The 18,923-nt window shown below is 50.0% G+C and overlaps 1 protein-coding gene and 2 long non-coding RNA genes across 3 annotated transcripts in view; 1 reads left to right on the top strand and 2 right to left on the bottom strand.

The window, feature by feature from the left end:
* Positions 1-8,743, bottom strand: part of LOC129392450 (uncharacterized) — a 16,772-nt gene extending 8,029 nt beyond the window's left edge. Inside the window, exon 1 of the long non-coding RNA XR_008618314.1 lies at positions 8,406-8,743. This is a non-coding gene — a long non-coding RNA (uncharacterized lncRNA). The remainder of the gene's footprint in view (positions 1-8,405) is intronic.
* RPS6KA2 (ribosomal protein S6 kinase A2) overlaps positions 1-12,528 on the bottom strand; it is a 215,722-nt gene extending 203,194 nt beyond the window's left edge. The window contains exon 1 of the mRNA XM_028494765.2: positions 12,400-12,528. Within this exon, the coding sequence (XP_028350566.1) occupies positions 12,400-12,489 (90 nt within the window). The 5' untranslated portion in view covers positions 12,490-12,528. The remainder of the gene's footprint in view (positions 1-12,399) is intronic.
* A 2,798-nt stretch (positions 12,529-15,326) lies between these two features.
* LOC114487023 (uncharacterized) lies at positions 15,327-17,240 on the top strand. Its single transcript, XR_003681592.1, has 3 exons — positions 15,327-15,473; positions 16,089-16,357; positions 16,530-17,240. It is a non-coding gene; the product is annotated as an uncharacterized lncRNA (long non-coding RNA).
* The last annotated feature ends 1,683 nt before the right edge of the window (positions 17,241-18,923 follow it).

The following is an 18,923-nucleotide window of genomic DNA, read 5'->3' as shown; positions in this document are numbered from 1 at the left end:
TTTTTGCGGTACGCGGGCCTCTCACTGTTGTGGCCTCTCCCGTTGCAGAGCACAGGCTCCGGACGCGCAGGCTCAGCGGCCATAGCTCTCGGGCCCAGCGGCTCCGCGGCATGTGGGATCTTCCCGGACCGGGACACGAACCCGTGTCCCCTGCATCGGCAGGCGGACTCGCCACCAGGGAAGCCCTCCAAGAGTTCTTTATATATTAAGGAATTAGCCCTTTATCAAAGTTTGGGTATATATATTTTCCTAGTCTATTGCTTTATCATCTTATTTATAAAATTTAACATATAATATCAAATTATTCAGTTCTCAATATTTTAGTAAGTCAAATCAAATGATCTCTTTTTGTGAGATTTTTTTCCTTCCTTTCCATTATATGCTTTGAAAGCCCTTACCCATTCTGAGATCAGTTAAATACTCAACGATATTTTCATTTCTTTATGATGTAGTAATTTCTCTTTAACTATAGCCTGTCTGGAGTTGGTTTGGGAGCACATTATAAAGTGAGGATCTTCATGCCTCATACTCAGCTTTCCAACATGACTTACTGATCGTATATGTCTCCCCCAATTTTGAGGATTCTTTCATTACACACTAAGCATTAAAGAACTACTTCAGGCTGTCTCACTCCTGTGCAGTACCTCACTGACTCGAATTCTTAGCGGGGCTTGTGGGAATCCTTGCCTTGCTCCTGACTTAACAGTGCTGCCTTATGTGAAGAAGACAGGTTTTCTTTATCATCTTACAAATATTTCTAACTATTTACTACCTTAAGCTTACAAACACCTTAGATTTTACCAAATTACTTTTTTCTCTTTTAAGATTATCACAGGTGTACAATTCATTGCTTCACATGAATTTAATTCTTTGGTCCTCCTCTTTCTGGGATGTTGCCATTCTAATATGTGATGCAAAGGTGGGGCGAAGGCTTTTGGGGGAGGTAATTTAGCTCTCAGTTGGCAGGCAATGGCCACATCTGATGCAGGAGTGGTGAGAGGTGGCTGGCTCCCCGGGATACGGAGACTTGTCAGATTGCAGATTACAGGACTCCAGTGAGTTGTCTGCTTTCGGGGGTGGGGCTATAGGCACAGCTCTGCCTGCAAGCCCAACCCCCCTGTTTCCATATTTGGAAAGCGTCACTTAGCATTACGAGGGGTTGTTTATGTATCAACATCAATCAATTAACACCAGGTCCGGGCATGCAGAAATATGGAAAGAGACCAAAAATGAAATACAAAAGAGAAGACTGATTTCTTAATGTAAGCACAACAGGTGAACAAATATTCCGTCTGGAACCAGTCCATCCTCATGCAGAACCATCTGTGCCTGCCTGGCTCACTGCACTCAGTGTAAATGTGGAAGCAAACAGAAAATAAGCTCAACACGGCGACATCACTGAATGCCTGAGTGTAACCAGACAGAGTGTTGGGGGCACAGGAACGTGACTCGTGTAGCACATACCTGGGCTCTCTGACTTTGTGTATAAATCCAACATTTCATCACAACCCGTTCAACAAAAGTAACTGTTATGGGCTTAACTGTAGCCATCTCTCAAATTCAGATGTTGAAGTTCTAACTCTCAGGACCTCAGAATGTGACTGTATTTGGAGACAGAGCCTTTAAAGAGGTGACTAAGTTAAAACGAGGCCCCTAGGGTGGGCCCTGACCCCATCTGACCGGTGTCCTTATAAGAAGAGGAAATTTGGACCCAGACACCAGGGACGCTGTTGCCCAGAGGGAGGACCAAGAGAAGAGGCAACAAGAAGGCGGCCGACTGCAAGCGGAGGAGAGAGGCCTCACAAGAAACCAGCCCTGCCGACATCTTGGTCTTGGACTTGCAGCCTCCGGAACTTCGAGAAATAAACGTCTGCTGTTTTATCCGCCCAGTCTGAGGCACTTTGCTATGGCAGCCTGAGGAGAATAGTACATTAACAGAAAACTGGCATGTCCACTGCTTCCCCACCAGGGATCTGAACTGAAACACTGTCATGAAACAAAAACCGATGGATAACCGTCCTCGCTGGACTTGCCCGTAAGGATGAAATCTTTCCTCTGACACGCTAGGCTTCACCGGGGAGCTACTGATGCAGTTTGAAAAGACAGCCCTGGGGGAGTAGGAGGGCCTTGCGGTCTGCAGCTGTGATGCTCGGGGCCCCTGCTGCCCCCCTCACCCCCAAAACCCGGAGCTCACCCCTGAAAATGCAGAGACCAGGTGGCTTCCCCACCACGTTGAGGGCTGCTCCGGGGATGCCCCAAAGGATGGGCGGCATGAAAGGGGCACCCCCCTTTGTTGCTCCAAAAGGAGTATCTTCTTTTCTGGGTGGTTAGAATAATGACTCCCACCGTCCTTCAAGGAACCTGCATCGCCTAGAACAGCACCCGGACGAGAAGCAGGTGCTGGAGGTCCTCACCTCCTCCTGAAAGGGCTTTGGAGGAGGGGTGCCAGCGGGGAGGAGAGTCCCCGAAGACAGAACGGGAACACGGCCACGGCGCCTGGCTTGAGCGCCAGGAAACCAGCATGTGGCGCTGGACTCATTCACTGCTGAAAGGGAGGAATTCAGTATCAGCAAACGGCAGAAGATTCCCTGTCCAGGCCGGCCTTTAAGCTCCAAATTGGTGATCCGTTAGCTGTGGGTCCTTAAACAGACTACTTGGACGAGAGATGTCTCAGTTTTATTACGCGTAAAACAGGACAAGCTCTACCCAACTCATAGGTTTTCTGGAAAGTTCAGTAACGGTTGAAAATGCTTTGTAAACTTTATATTTATAGAGGAAACTTGTTAGAACTCTTAGTATCCTACTTGTCCATCTGCACGTAGCAAATGGCGCAGGCCACTCTTTTTAGCATCACGCTTGAACTTGATTTAATTTCCCTTGTTCTGTTCAGCTTCCAAGGCCATAACGAACATCACCATGATGTTTCTGTTTCTGTCTCTACTGGCCGTCACTCTGAGTAAACCTTGGCAACAAACAGGGCATTATGCCTCTTCCTACAAAGCCCAGTGCCACCAGTAAATGGAAAATAAACACAGTGTAAGAGAGACAAGAGTCACGGCCAATGTTTGGGATATTCACTTACGAATAAAATGTTCTTAGAACCACTCATACAAATACTCAGTATCAAATGTGAACTTTAAAAGATGCTTTAAAGGGCCTGACCTTGAGAGATTGAGGAATACACACACACACACACACACACACACACACACAATACTTACGCACATACACCCACTTTTGTTTTATTTTGTTTCATTGTGTTTTACTTGTTTAAGAATAGGAATTGCAAAGCCATCGGTAAAGAATCTTGAATGGTATAGTAAACAAATTATCAGGCTGAGTCACATTAAATTTCCAAAATGTTGTCTATTTCTAAATAAAAATTACAATTTTGTATATTATATTTTAGAACCTATAGAAGAAGAAAATGGCCTGTTACGTGGTATTTGTGAGAGATTATTCCACGGTGGCTGGACTAGAAAAAGAGGAGACATTACAACTGACAGCACCTCCTAGATCTGGGGTTAGGCGGAGAGATGCGATGAGGGGATGCAGTCCTCATTTGACTCCCTTACTTTCCAGAATAAGGAATTCATTCCCCAATTTCATAACGTTGGGCCTGAGACGGTGGTGCCTACACAAAAGTCAACTTTTCCTTTTCCATTTTAGCTTCATCCTTCCCCAAAGTATAACAGTAATGAGTTAATTATTTTTTAATTTTTTAAAAATTATATTCATTTATTTCATACAGCAGGTTCTTATTAGTTATCCATTTTATACACATCAGTGTCTACATGTCAATCCCAATCTCCCAATTCATCACACCACCCCCACTTTCCCCCCTTGGTGTCCATACGTTTGTTCTCTGCATCTGTGTCTCTATTTCTGCCCTGCAAACCGGTTCACCTGTACCATTTTTCTAGGTTCCACATCTATGCGTTAACATACGATATTTGTTTTTCTCTTTCCAACTTACTTCGCCCTGCATGACAGCCTCTAGCTCCATCCACGTCTCTACAGATGTGACCCAACTGTGTTCCTCTCTATGGCTGAGCAACATGCCACTGTACTTACGTACCACATCTTCTCTACCCATTCATCCATCGAGTTTATCTTTATACCTTGAGAATTTTACTATTTTTAATAGACTGCAACACTGAGAGTGAACCCCAATGGGCTATGGACTCTGGGTAACTGGTACACTGTGGACCTTGGTGAGTTCAGCGTGTCGACGTAAGTCCATCAGCTTACACTGATGGAGATGCTACCAGTGGAGGAGGCTGTACATGCCTGAAGGCAGTGGGCACATCGAAAACCTCTGCACCTTCCTCTCAGCCTTGCTGTGATCTAAAACCGCTCTAAAAAGTAAGGCCTTTGGGGATTGACATATATACACTAATATGTATAAAATGGGTAACTAACAAGAACCTGCTGTATTAAAAAATTTTTTGAAAATAATAAGGTCTTTTGGATTTTTTTGCACTGATCACAGAATTTTGTTTTTTTCTTTTTGGCTGTGCTGCGTGGCATGCGGGATCTTAGTTTGATCCGGACCAGGGATCAAACCCGCACCCCCTACAGAGGAAGCGTGGAGTCTTCACCACCGGACGGCCACAGAAGTCCCTCAATCATAGACTTTTGACACCAGAAGAAGCTTTAGAAACCGGACAAAGAAAGTTATTCTTGGGACCCCTGTGTGCTTTCTTAAGCAGTAATCGGTTCCCAGATTTTCAGATTTTGAAAAGTCTCTTATAAAACTTTTTCCCATGGTAAAACTGACAAAAGAGATAAGTCTCTATGCTTTTGGCTACAGTTATAGCTACTTGGCAGGGTACAAACGGGTGACTTATCCTGATCAGAATTTGGCACTTATGTGTTTGAATAATGAAAGTTCTCTGAAAATATATTTTGCTTATTAGTTTTGATACAAAAGTCTTCGAAAACATGGAAACATCATGACAAAGGTGATTAGAAGGCTGGGGCCCGCTGCTTTCAGCAAATGTCTTATTTTGCATATGAAGAAACCGAGGCTTAAGGACCCTGGTACACTTAAGACCATCTGCGGACGGAGCCCAGGCTCTTGAACTCGGGTCCAATGCCATCCACACAACAGCACGTGAAGAACAGCAGCCAGAAGCAAATCTCGAGGTGGGACCGATTTCCAAGTGTGTCCTCACAGCTCTCTACTAGTTCGCTTTCTGAGATCAAGAGCAAACGTCTGAACCCCAAATCATGGCCGCACGATCACCAAAGATGCCACACGATCACCAAAGATGCCTGGCCTGGCTCACCTTATGCACCCTTCTCTGTCACGTACTCAGTTGTGTACGGAAAAATTGGACACACAGGTTTAGGAAGGATGCGGGAGGATGAGAGGACACTTCCTGTCCGTGGTGGAGCCCCTCTGGAAGCCCACCTTGCCAACAGGTGTATCAACGGGATTCCTACACCTGTCAACGGGTGTCCCGTTCACTTCCCTCCACGGCTACCATTTCAGGCTGGACGGTACTGACTGTGCTGCCACGTATGGATCAACAACACTGCGGTCATGCTGCTTTGCTCTCCGCTCTGCTGTGCTCTCACGGCCCAGCGCCAGGGTGGGAAAAGCACAGGAGGTCATCGAGGGACTGTCCCATGCGGACTGGAGGGCGAGGTCTCTGAACTCCCGGCTGGGCTGGGCTGATGCAGAGACAGAAGCTGTTGCTCTCCAGGGTTCTGGGTGCCCCAGCGGTTGTGGTGGACGAGGGGGGCGCCTGGGCTCATCTTGGCGTCTCTGCTTCCTCTGGGCTGTACAGTCATGCTGGCCGTGCTTGGCAGGGGAAGGTGGTCACCCCCGTGACTGACGAGGGGCAGCAACAACCCGAGCCGTCAGCCTCAGGAAGACCTTTAAGGCGAGAGTGTTCGCTCTGGGTTCCGACCTGGCGGGAACCAGAGGGCCCCATGCCAGCACTGGGTCACCACGACAACAAAATGGTAAAGACCAAATGGATGTTTAACAATATCTTACTGATCACTGGTTGATCACCAATGCAAGCAGCCCGTGTCAAACTTTGCAAATCAATCTTTTACTTAAGGCTACAGCATGGTCCCTTCTGGCCAAAGTGTATGTACCCAAAATTAGCTGCTGGAATTTCCAGCAGACCTTTCCACAGGCCTGTGGATGTCTGGAGCGTGAACCCTCCCCTCTATCCCCACTATCCGCATACAAAATTCAATACAGCCTAGCTTTTTGGCTTCTTCTATACCAGCCAGCAGGCATACATACTAAAAAAAGATGGTAAATGAATAGAAATTATAACCAGTTACCAAGGCCCAGTCGTGGTTCAGCCGCACAGCGGTGTGACCTTGGCCAAAGCGCTGGACGCCTCTGGACCCTCACCTCCTCCCCGGTACAGCCGGGGTCATGTCTACCTCACGAGCCTGTAGCATGTTTCCACAAATGACGCTGTGGGATTCCATATCCAGTTGAGAATAACGGCCCTATTTTAATCCTTAGTTTAATAAACGTAAGCTAGAGGGCCCAATATTTTTATGCCAATAATATAATGTTACTACCGTAAATTTCTCCAATTCTCACCCGCATTCCTCTGCAGCTCTCCAGCTCTTCCCTGAGGAGCACAGAGACCTCATTAAATACCCTCCTCCCTCCAACCTGCCTGCGTAAGTCTGAGCACGTCGCTCTCCCGGATTCCTGTCCCGTGGGCTCAGACGTGCATGTCCCACGTGGCGCTTTGTGGGTATTATTTTATCTGACATTCTAGCTTCTGTTTTCGGCACCACCGCCTCCAACAACTGGTGCGCGTCTCCAAGGCCCACTCTCCTCTGTGCCTCAGGGCCTTTGCTCATGCTGTCACGTCCGCCTGTCCTGCTGTTCTCCTGACTCATCTACACAGGGTGGTTTGGTGCCCTGCCTTGACAGGCACCTAGCCAGCTGGCACAAAGCCCTTCATTTGTTTCTTATCACGGCACTGAACGTGAAGCCACAGCAGTTAGCCCATGAACCGTCCACCCACGAGGCCTGCATGTCCCAGCTGTGCTGTACTGAGACCTGAGTCTGTCGAAATACCTAGCTACCTGGCCCACAGCACATGATTAATAAATGTGACGAATGGATATAAGAACGATTCTATAGAACCATCTATTACCAAATTTTGGTATAGCCATCTGTATTTGAAATAGCTTTCAAAAAGATTTCTTTTTTTAATAAAGCAGACGAGTTCTAGATCATTGGAAACATGGGGAGTGTGGAAGCTACCAGAGTGCTGAAAAGAGTCATCTGTTTATGGGATTCTCCAGGAAGGAAAAGCAGTACACCTCTTAAGTGTATCCATTTATACTCAGAAGATCAACACTAAATAAAACCAGCCTGCAGTCTCACAGCTGCTGAGATGCTCAGGTGGGTTCTGCTTTGCAAACAGAACAAAATCTACAGGGCAGGTGCGCAGAGAAACGGCCCCGGATGATGCTGCGGCAGGTGACGGAGAGCCCCGGGATCTGCCGTGAGGCACACACACGGTGGTTGAATTTACAGGGCACTCCAGGCACGGCGTCCCTCAACCGGTGTTAAGAATACAAAGGAAAGGCTTACAGGAATCAAAGTACGTTATAAAACCCTTTGCAACTGGCACTGGGCTTTCTCCTGTGCGTCTACACGCACTATTACCAAACCTAACGAAGGCTGCATTGCAGCAGCGGTCAGGAGGGACATGGGAGTTACTGTTTAATGGGCGCGGAGTTTCAGCTCTGCATGAGAAAGAGATGCATGAGGAGATGGGTGGTGATCATGGCACTGGGCTTTCTCCTGTGCGTCTACACGCACTATTACCAAACCTAACGAAGGCTGCATTGCAGCAGCGGTCAGACAAAACCTCCGGCAAAAACTCCGGGAGCTCAGTCCCACTCTCTCCTCTGGGAAACCTCCAGGGGGCCGTCCCCATTCGTGCAGACAATCACAGTTCAAGCAAGAATCAAGTACAGAAACCAAGCACACGCGCAGAAGCATTCAGAGGCACATTTACACTCTGGGAGAGCCCAGAGCTGGTGCAACCCTCATTCGGAACAAGACCAGAGGCAGGAAGTTACTTTCTAAGATCACGCAGCGAGCTGGAGGCAAAGCCCCAACCAAAACCCAGGGTGGAACGAAAAGCGCATCCCTCAGAACCTGTTCCGAGCTTCGCTTGGGGACTGCTTTGGTTTTCTGTCCCCACGTCACCAAGAAGGAAGCTGAGGGAGGGAGAAAGCAGGGACCTTTGCAGGAGCAGGAGAGGCTCAGAACAGAGCAGCTGTGACCCTGCTTGGCTGGCGCCGCCCGGCTGCCGCTGGGGGGAATTCAGAGAAGAAATTCACAGCCCTGAGAACCTGCCTCGAGTCAGGGTGCTGAGCCTGATTCCACACGCACGGCTTACATCAAAGTGGGAAACATCAAGAGGGCTCGTCGTCCACTTTATCCTCCCGTGGGCCTGTGAGCTGAAAAGAGCAGTGATTAGCGGTCCCAAAAGAGAAGGGTGATTGAAAGGCAATCTCCTTCCAGCTGACGGAGCCAGAAATGACGGAAGAAAAAAGCTGAACCCTTGTCAGAAGTTCATGACCTTGGCAAGAGCTCTAAAATTGGAGACTCGCTCTGTAAGGCATGCCTGGGTCACCCACGTCCACTAGGCTCTGCATGTTCTCCTGTACGTCAGAGAGACAGCAGGTCATGTGGCATCTTCCCGGGGACACAGGCCACAGGGGCACTCTTTAAATGTTGTTGATGGTTTCTAGACCAATCCCTCTTAATGCTGACGTCAGTAATGTTCCATTCGGTTAAATGGTCAGTCAGGTATCTGGATCTGACATTTGTCTGATCCGTAGAAGTGCTATTAAGCACCATTTTAAAATGCCAATATATTTTGTTTTCATTTGTCAAACATGAGGATAAACTTTCCAAAGAAGATAGACAAATGGCTAACAAGCACGTGAAAAGACGCTCAACATTGTTAATCACTAGGGAAATCCAAATCAAAGCCACTTTGAAAATACCACCTCACACCTACTAGAATGGCTATAATAAAGAAAAAAAAACAAAACAGAAAAATAACGAGTGTTGGTGAGGACGTAGAGAAATCAGAACTCTTGTGCACAGTTGGTGGGGATATAAAATGGTACAGCTGCTCTGGAAACAGTATGGCAGGTACTCAAAAAATTAAACATAGAATTATTATATGATCCAGAAATCCCACTTCTGGATATATATACCCCAAAGAATTGAAAGCAGAGTCCCAAAGAGACATCTGCACAGCCACATTCATAGCAGCATTATTCCCTGTTGCCAAAAGGGGGAAGCAGCTCACGCCCATCGACAGATGAGTGGATAAACAAAGTGTGGTCCATGCATACAGTGGAGTGTTATTCAGTCTTAAAAAGGAAATACATTCCGACACCTGCTACAACATGGACGAACCCTGAAGACATTATGCTCAGTGAAGTCAGTCAGTCACAAAGGACAATTACTGAGAGTCACCAGCTTCAGAGACAGAAAGTATCGGTAGCAGGATGGGTGCCAGGGGCCAGGGGGAGGGACATGGGAGTTACTGTTTAATGGGCGCGGAGTTTCAGCTCTGCATGAGAAAGAGATGCATGAGGAGATGGGTGGTGATCATGGCACTGGGCTTTCTCCTGTGCGTCTACACGCACTAGTACCAAACCTAACGAAGGCTGCATTGCAACAATATGAATTGCTGCATACAACAATATGAATGCACTTAACCCCACTAAACTGGACACTGAAAAACGGTTAGGACGGTAAATCTTACGTTATGCGTAGTTTACCACGATTAAAAATGTTTTAACGTGAGGATGAAAAACTGCTGCAGATATCAACTCAATGAAAATAGTCTGCTGTCCTGCTATTTTGTTTTAACATGATCGAACCATAGCTGAATCTATAATTCATACCGAAACTCTTTGGTGTTGCATGTATCTGTGTGAAATCTAAACTCTCAGGCCTCTTCACAGAACAGGCACCCCGGCCAGATTTCATGTCATTTAGTCAACAAAATATATCAGAAGAATGCACAGTTCTGTATAGACAGCAGCTTTCAAAATTTCCCCACTCCGGACCACCTGGATGGGTCAGAAAGAGCTCACTGCAACCCTGCCTACTGTGAAGAGGCAGAAACATAAGCCAAGGACAGTGGCCGGGTACACAGAACATCACGAACAACTCTTGGGGGAACCACACTAGCAACGCCATTGGTTACACAGTTTGAATATGACGAAACCTGGAAGATCTGGATGCGGGATCCCGAGTACTTGGTGTGAACAATACAGGATCTTTCGTGGGAGCCCAGGAGAAGTGCGGCAAGTGAGTAACCTACCCACTGAACAAAATCTCCCTGACGGAAGCAGACAGCGCACGGGAGCATGGGGGCCCTGGAAGGCCAGAGGGGCAAACCCAGATTTGGGGGACCGATCCTGGAATGTGAGACCACGGAGCAATGACGAAGGGTTACTGGAGCATTTGGACAAACTGCAGAAAACAGGGTGAGGAGGCCGCCTACAGCCCAGAAGAGAAAGGCACAGTCACAAATCCCTCGGAATTTCCTCCGCGCTTAGGGGCCCTTTGAATTTCGCCCCTAAGTTCGCAGGCTGGCTCAGCACCGAGAACAACGCGCTGCTTCCAGCCTGACTGCGGCCGTTTTCATCCCCAGGTCACAGAGCGTCCAAACCCACGAACCTCCTCGCAGCCGGGCACAGTGTTGGCGTGTGGACGACTCAGGGCCAATCAGGACACTAGAAACCACACCAGTTACTCTAACAGAAAGTGTTCAGTATAAAGCCCGAGAGCTAAAGACACTCAAGAACATCCTCCTTGGGAGGCGTGGCCCGGCAGTCGCCAGGTCTGGGGGCTGCCCTCGCACGGGCAGGCCCAGAGCCTCAGCCCTCCGGGTGGCTCACACTCACCCAGCTCACAGACGTGCAAACCAAAGCACCACCAGCTAAATTTAAAACAGAGAACATTCTTCCCCCGTCAGTGCCGTCGCTCAAGTGCCATCCTCAGGGCGGCCCTCCCAGTGTCACTAACCAGGAGGGTAACCGGCCCCAACGCCCACGGAGCCCTGCGCTTTGCCCCGTCGCCTGCAGCCACCCCACCCTGAGATGCTGAGCTCGGCCCACGACTTGCTCTGGTCGGTGGGCCACTGGCTGACGTGACACTCGTGTGACGGGGCTTCCCTCTCGCACTTTCTGCCCTGGGGGAAGCGAGCTGTGCTTCTCCTCCACCAGGTCTGACTGGAGACGAGAGTCCTCCCCACATGTCCTCCTGGCTCGTTTAAGAATGCCATGGAGTTTCCTGACGGGGCTTGGGATGGGAAAATGCAAAGAAGAAGAGAACAGTTAACGACAGGACTGAATTTCTGGGCCGCCCTTGCTAGTTTCGGGGGAACGGACTCAGAGCAGACTAAGTTGGTTTAAAGGAATTTTTTTAAAAGGCATTTCTTATATCCATGCTATTACTGTAAAAGCAATTCATGCCGACTACAGAAAGATCTAGGCAACAGTGAATATTAACCCTCCGTAAGACTTGAAATTTGCTTATAGAATTTGTGATTCGGGAGTGATCCAAAAAAAGCATCTTTTCCGGTCTCACGCCCTTAAGGATTTTCACAACACTGACAAAATCATGGCAATAATCATCCTCCTCTCCATCAAGAAAACCCAAAATAATATGGGAACATGATTTCTAAGGAAGATGTTAGCTGTGATCTTTCTTTCTCTCCTCTTTCCCCATGAAATGAATAATTCCTGTCTTAAGCAGGAGTGTCCTGGGCAGCCTCCGAAATGTCCCAGATGATCCCTGCCCCCTGGCATTTACCCGCTTGTACAATCCCCTCCCCTTGAATTCCAGCTGGACCTAGTAACTTGCTTTCAACATGCAGAATACAGCAGAAGTGACGGGATGTAGGTTACAGAAAGACGACGGCTTCCGTCTTGGTGCTTCCTCGCTACCCCCTGGATGGCTCGCCCTGGGGGGAGCCAGCGGCCATGCCGTAACTCAGACCTGCAGAACGGTCCATGTGGCGAGGGACCAAGGCCAACGGTCTCATGAGCGAGCGTGGAAGCAACTCCCCACCAGTCAGGCCTTCAGGTGAGACCACAGCCCTGGCCACAGGCATTAGAAGTGTTTGTTTTTTTAATGCCGATAAGTTTTGGGGTACATTGCTAACCATTAAAAGGTACTTAATACAGAGTAAAAGGCTGAAACATACTACTTAACTCTGAGATAACGACTCCCAGACTTTGAGATGATTAGTTTCTAATGCTTATTCCTCTTTAAACATAAGCATAATCTTACGCACTAACTCATCCAGATTGCCAAGGTAAAGCAGGCAACTGTGTACCACGTGACAGCGTGGTCCTCACCTCCGAGAGCCTTTTATCCAAAATTTTACTTGTCACCGCTGAAACGTGACAACGTATAGTTCCTGCAGATGGTACAGGAATGAAAGGCATTGCTCTACAATTCCACTAAGTGTCCAAAGTGCTACTTCAATGCAATTTTCCTGCTTCCTTTTTTGCCAGCAACACCGCAGAGTAGAAGGTCAGACAGGTTTAAGTGAAGTACGACTCGGGTGGAGGGAGCGTATCTCCTCCATCCCTCTAGTCCCACCTACACGGAGCGCGTTAGAGCAGGTGCGTCTGGCAACCACCTCGACGCGATACTGGACACAGCGCACCAATCCGCAGCTGCATCAGGTAGAAGGCATTTCTTATTAACAGCCGTGATTACCGGATGTGAAATCCCCAGGCAGGTGGTGTCACCCCCAGCGGTGTGTGGACAGTGGAGCGACAGCCGCCCCCGAGCGTGACCCTCCTCAACATCAGAAGACAGACACTCACGCTCAACGGTACCAGCCCAGCTAAGCTGTCGTGATGGGAGAAGGCATCGCACAGCCTCAGGGTGCCACGTCAGCTTCACCAGCATCTGCCTTCACCTCTAGGCTCTGGGATCCACCGAGCGAAGGGAGAAATGCAAAGCCTGGGCGAAGACACGGGCTGAACGGGAGACGCTGCCCAGCAAGCCAGAGTCAGGGCTGGACCAGCGCACGCTGGGAATCTCAGGGGGCGCTGGATCTTCTTCTACTTCCACATCTGTGAAGCCTCCGAGGTCTGTATCGGGATAAGAGTTCTCCAAGGCTCAGATTTACAGGGAGACGGGGCAGAATCAGGAAGGTCGATGCTCGGTGGAGGGGGAGATGCTCAAGGTCTGAAATCAGCCTTCCTGCCAGACGCAGCCCCTGCCCACCTCATCCTGCCTTACAAGTCGGAGCCACGTACACAGCCCCTGGGTCTCTGCAGGGTCCTACCAGCTGAGGGATTACAGGTTGTGTGTATATTCTGACGTCTGTCTGGAGAGAATACATAAAAACAAAGAAGAAAACGGTTTTGAAATATAATCAGCGGAGACTAAAGGCACACAGAGTTCAGTAGGAGGAGGCCCTGCCACGGCGGGGACGTGGGGATGGAAGAGGAGACACGCCAGTGGAAACGCCGCAGGCCTCCTGAACCCAAGTGATGTTTCTCCAAAATTCGGGGCAGGTAAGAAAAGTCAGCTGGTGACACTCATCTGTTAGTGTCACGCCAGACAACAAGCAGTTAATTAACCCACAGATACTAAATCCCATTATTTCCTGAATTCCCCCTCTTTGAACACTCGGCTAGTAATAGGTGGAAAATTTTCAAATCTCTCTCTTGGTTCTTTGAGTGCAGTGGAGACAGGGTGACGTTTCCCTTTCATCAGATCTCTCTGCATCTTTTCCTTGATCCCAGACAAGAAAAATTCAGAAACTGCTCAGTCCTCTAAACCTCTGTCTGTTGCGATTCTGATGGTCGCAAGCATTTTACCGGGACACGGACTCAGACGGGGTCGGCTGGTCAGACGCCAGAGCATCTCCGGACACACGGCCTCCCCTCCCGTCCCGGGAAGCCTTCGGACTCTGCGTGTACAGACAGGAAGTTCCTGCCTCTCTCGGCTGAGGGACAAAGGCTCACCTTGGGCCGAAGCCTTCGCAGAAGCAGGCCTCAGTCCCCTGTGCCCCCGGCTTTGGGAGCCATGGGAAAGGGGCCGGGGGGGGTGGTCCAGCCCCGGACAGCCCTCCTCCCGACCTCTCCCAGCTCCTCTTCCTCGCCACCTCCTTCCAGCTCCCCGTCAGACACACGCTTCCTATCGGGGCGGTGCCGTGGGACCTGGGCGCCTCTGTGCCCCCCGCCCTGTGCTCAGCCTCCGTCCTCTGCACACACACACGTCGAGGGCCCCAGGCGGTCGGCCCGAGAGCTGGGCTCTGCGCTGGGAAAGGCCTTGGGAAGCACTGGTCCCCGGGGCCGGAGCCTCTTCCCCTCTTGCCATCCCCGGCGGGCAGCGTGCGGAGCCCACGGCCTGGTGTGCCCTGGCCGCCTGGTCCCCCGCCAGGGACCCTCCTGGAGGGGCTCCTTGAGCCCCCGGCCGACGCCAGCTCCAGAGCCCCTGCAGGTATGCTGGGCGGGGTGCGCGCTGGCCGAGGGCACGCAGGCTGCAGCCAGGCTTCCGAGGCGGGCACCGTTTCCTCCCCATTTGCACTAAAAGTAGCCTTGATTTGCCACTCGGTCCTACTGTGCCTGTTCAGAAAGGTGGCCATCCGATAACCAAAAGAGAGCCCGAGGACTCTTGCCCTTGGCGACGTGCGCTGGGAGCGCTCCTGTCCGCAGAGCGCCCGCGGGCACCGAGGGGAGGTGCTGTCTTGGGGGAAAGCGTTCTTCTTTCTGATAAAGAGAATGGGTACCAGTGCTCTCACAGCCCCGCCGAGCCCCCAAACAGGAAATGTCGAGAGCTCCTCACCAAGACAATCCCTTCGAGTCATCCGTGGCAATAAATAGCTTATTTTCCAAAAGGAAAGCAACGTAATGCGTGCAGCAAGTTACCTCTGCGAAACCGGAAGGCTCTTATTGGAAGATTTGCCGCCTCTGCTTCAGGACAGCAGCGCTCGGCACGCACAGGCGGCGGGCCCGCAGCGGGAACCCTGCCTGGCCAGGCAGCGGGCAGCGGGCGGCCAGGGAAGCACTGCCCTGCCGCGCAGTCCCGGGGAGGGAGGGAGGGGGGCGGCGGCTGCGCAGCCCGCGGACACACCGCACCCACCGGGCCGCTGCCTTCGCAGGGGGCGGCCCGGCGAGGAGCCCGGAGCAGCGAATCCTGGGAGGGAGGCGCCCACGGCTTCCTTGCCGACAGAGCTCCTACTTGAGAGAAGTGCGAGGCGAACCGAAATAAGCACCACGATCCCAAAGCAAACTGTTTCAGCTCGTGTTTCTACAAAGTATTTCTGACACTTACACAGATACGTGAAAAGTATCTGCGGCAAACGAAGAGGTCAGGCCCTGAGGTTCCAGAGCTCCCCCTCCGGCTTCCAGGGCCCTCGGCCCGGGCTCTGCCCTCGGCCGCCCGGCTCGCGGAGAGACAACGCCCGGTGGGTGTCAGCACGCGCCTCCCCGCTTGACAAGGACTCGGGAAGAAGCCGAGAGCCCCGGGCAGGCCTGTGGAACCCCCCCTCACTTGTTCCCGGGGGGGGGCGGGGAGGGGACCCGCAGCCCCCCGCCGCCCGGCACCTTCGGTCCCTCCCAGCCCTGCTCCCAGGCCGCCCCGTGGTTCCCCTCAGTTCACAAGCCCCCCCGTGTCACCGGGTCCTGGTTTCAGCCCTCCTGGGTGGTTCCCTCCGCGGGTGTGGGCAGTGATCGGCTCCCTTCCTCCCCGGTGCGTCAAGAACGCGATGGACTCTCCGCCACGACACATGAAGATCTAAGGAACTTTCTTCTCTTTTCAATCACAGTTTCTGTGTCTTTTTCCTTCGTACTAGAAGAATTCGTCCGCATTCCCCCACTATTTCTTTCTTTTTTCTTTTTCAGCAAATATGTTTTAAGTCTAAAAGAATGCTTTCTTCTCCCTCGATGACCCCTTCTTCAGCCCACCGCGTTTAGTCATGGCTTTAGTGCCGTATGTTCTCGGATCTCTCGGGTTTTAAGGCCCCACCTGTCCCCCGAGCTCTCTCTGCTTCTCTGAGGTCACTGTCTTGTCTTCCCTCCAGGTGAGGACAGAAAGCCGAGTGCAACTGGCTTGGCCTCGATACGGGAATTTACTGCTCACAGATGACAACTGGACCAGCTTCGGACCATCCTTACCCATCTCTTCTCTCCTGAAGCTCTGGAACAGCCCTTCCCTGGTCTCCCCTATAAAACGGGGCAGATTAATCTCCGGAGGTGAATTCCATCCCTGCCCTTTGGCCCCTCAAATGCTCAGGGGCTCCCCATCTGTCTCACACCTTCGAATTCCTCCTTCTCGTTTACAGTCATGAAGGTAAGATCTCACCTACCCCGAGCAGGTAGACCCCAGATGTCCCTGCCCCTCCCCGTGGGGCTGTCCCCGGGCCGTGCCCACCGGGAGCAGACGCCGTGGACCCCCGCCTGATAACACGTTTGAACTTGTGCTGTGAACACCACTGAGAGTCTCCACGCTTACTCCCAATCAGATCCAAACGCCGGCAGTTTACACCTTTGCACGTTACCTGCACCACCGAGCACGGTCATGGCTGATCATCACGACTGAGCTATTTCTCCCGCTGCCTCCACGCTTTGACCGATCACTTACTCTGGACCCTGGAATCCTGGGCAGGCTTCTTCCACAACCCAGCACAGAAGGAAACGGTGCCTGAATTTCCGTATAGCTGTTTGCCTATTTTGAAAATGTATAAAGACAGAACTTCTGGAAATCTCAACAACTCCCCCAGGGAGCTGGGTCAGTGCTGGCTCCCCTCCCCGGAGACCCAACTCGGCTGGATTTTACACACAGGAGGTGGGACCTCCTGGTACTGAGAAATGGGGGCCAGCAAGAGGGACACACACGAGGAGGTACAAGATCTCACCACAGAGAATTTTAAAATAACAATAAACCTGTCCACATCCATTTCATCTACCAACCTTAAGTAGGTACTGGCGCTACTTAATTTTTGCCACTTAAAAAATTGGGGGAGGATATTTTTGGACTAAATTAGACGGTGACTGTGATTTGTCTCAAAATAATCTGGGGTGGGGGTGGGCAGAGAGGGTAGATGCATAAATAAAAAAAGACTGGCTTTTCCTTGATAACTTTTGAAATTATATCACTGTGGTGACACATCCCTGGAGGTCTGTTCAACTCTTTTCTTCTATATGTGCTTGCAGGAAGGGATTTAACCTCTCAAGCAAATGACTGAGGTTGTATATTATTTGTAGAGGTTATGGCTTTTAAAAAGCTTCTAATACCAAAACCACTCCCAGAGCAGCATGGAATAAGCCACTTTTAAAGCCGGTGTGCTCAGACGTAGCTGGGACCCTAAGCAAACGCAGAACTCACTTTCTACACTGAACCACACTTGTGCGGTGTCCCCCCGGGCGGGCCAGCTCAGGGACACACGGCCGCCAGGCTCTGTGACGCCTCACCACAGTCTCCCACCGTGGGGGCCGCGTCCTCATCCCCCTCCCCGTTTCACCTTATTTCCCTCCACTCAGCCGCTCTCAGGGCCTCAGATCCTCTCTGCTCCCTAGAAAGGCTGCTCCCTCGTTCAGAGCCTCTCCTCACCCCGCTGCACGTGCCTTCATCCTCCGCCTGTGGAATCAAATCCGTCCACAGCTACAATCTTCAAGATGCCCCGAAAGTCCAAGGAACAAAGGAAGATGAACCCCACAGTAAGTTAGCTCGAAGTCTTCTCCAAGTTTTATTTTACTTGAAAGCAATTTAAATAAAGACACAAGTTTCTGCCTTCATTTCTTCTCTCCTTGGTTTCACATAAGAAATGTTGGTTGTCCTGAGTAAGACTGAAGCTCTGCCAGGAGAGGATGATGCAGTAACATTCTTCCCAACAGGTAAGATCGTTTCTGCAGATGTTCTCATACCTCACCCGACACGTGGGAGTTACTGTGATTCATGACTCGTACCCAGGGGAGGGGTGGCTCAGGCAAGGTGAGAGACGAGCTCCAAAGAGGCCAGGAGACCTGCATCCGACTCCAGCTGGGAAGCGGCCCAGAAGGCTCAAAGTGTGGCTTTTTCTTTTCTTTCCTTTTTCAATTGAAGTATAGCTCATTTACAATGTTGTGTTAGTTTCAGGTGTACAGTGAAGTGATTCGGTTATGTATACACATATCTATTCTTTTCCAGATTCTTGTCCCTTAAAGCTCATTGCAAAATACTGAGTACGGTTCGCTGTGCTATAGAGTAGGTCCTTGCTGGTTATCCATCGTTCCGATTTCTGCATCTTCTGCTGCAGCCCCTGCCCACTTGGCTCAGCATATATTTAACACCAAGTACATAGGAAATATTCGGTGACCGCAAATGAATTTCTAAAGTGTGGCAAAAGAGTTCAAAACTCTAGGAACTGGGCAGATTTAGATGTCTATTCCACAAGTGAATTTATTATTTATTAGAATAAATTTTGGATCATTTCCTTAGCACATAAAACCGTAACTTTTTTAACCACAAATATTAATTCTATAGGATTTAGTTCACATCGCAAAACCTGGCTTGACCAACTAGCAGCACAAATAGCTAAGAACATAGTAAGTCTTGAGACTAAAACTGCAAACAAAAAGACCAGTAAGTGGGAGATGTTGCTTTTTAAGTCACAACACAACAAAAAAGTAGTACAGTCTACCCTCCGTATCCGTGGATTCTGCATCCTTGGATTCAACCCACTGTGGATTAAAAATACTTGGAAAAAAATTACAGAAAATTCCACAAAACAAAACTTGAATTTGCAGAGTGTTGGCAACTATTTACATAGCATTTACATTGTATTTACAACTATTTACACAGCATTTACACTGTATTAAGTATTATAAGCAATCTAGAGATGATTTAAAGTATCATGGCAGGGTGTATGTAGGTTACT

Source organism: Physeter macrocephalus, chromosome 10, assembly GCF_002837175.3.
Source record: "Physeter macrocephalus isolate SW-GA chromosome 10, ASM283717v5, whole genome shotgun sequence".
Lineage (NCBI taxonomy): Eukaryota > Metazoa > Chordata > Mammalia > Artiodactyla > Physeteridae > Physeter > Physeter macrocephalus.
The sequence above is the reverse complement of the archived record's forward strand: the minus strand, read 5'-3'. Positions and strand labels throughout refer to the sequence as shown.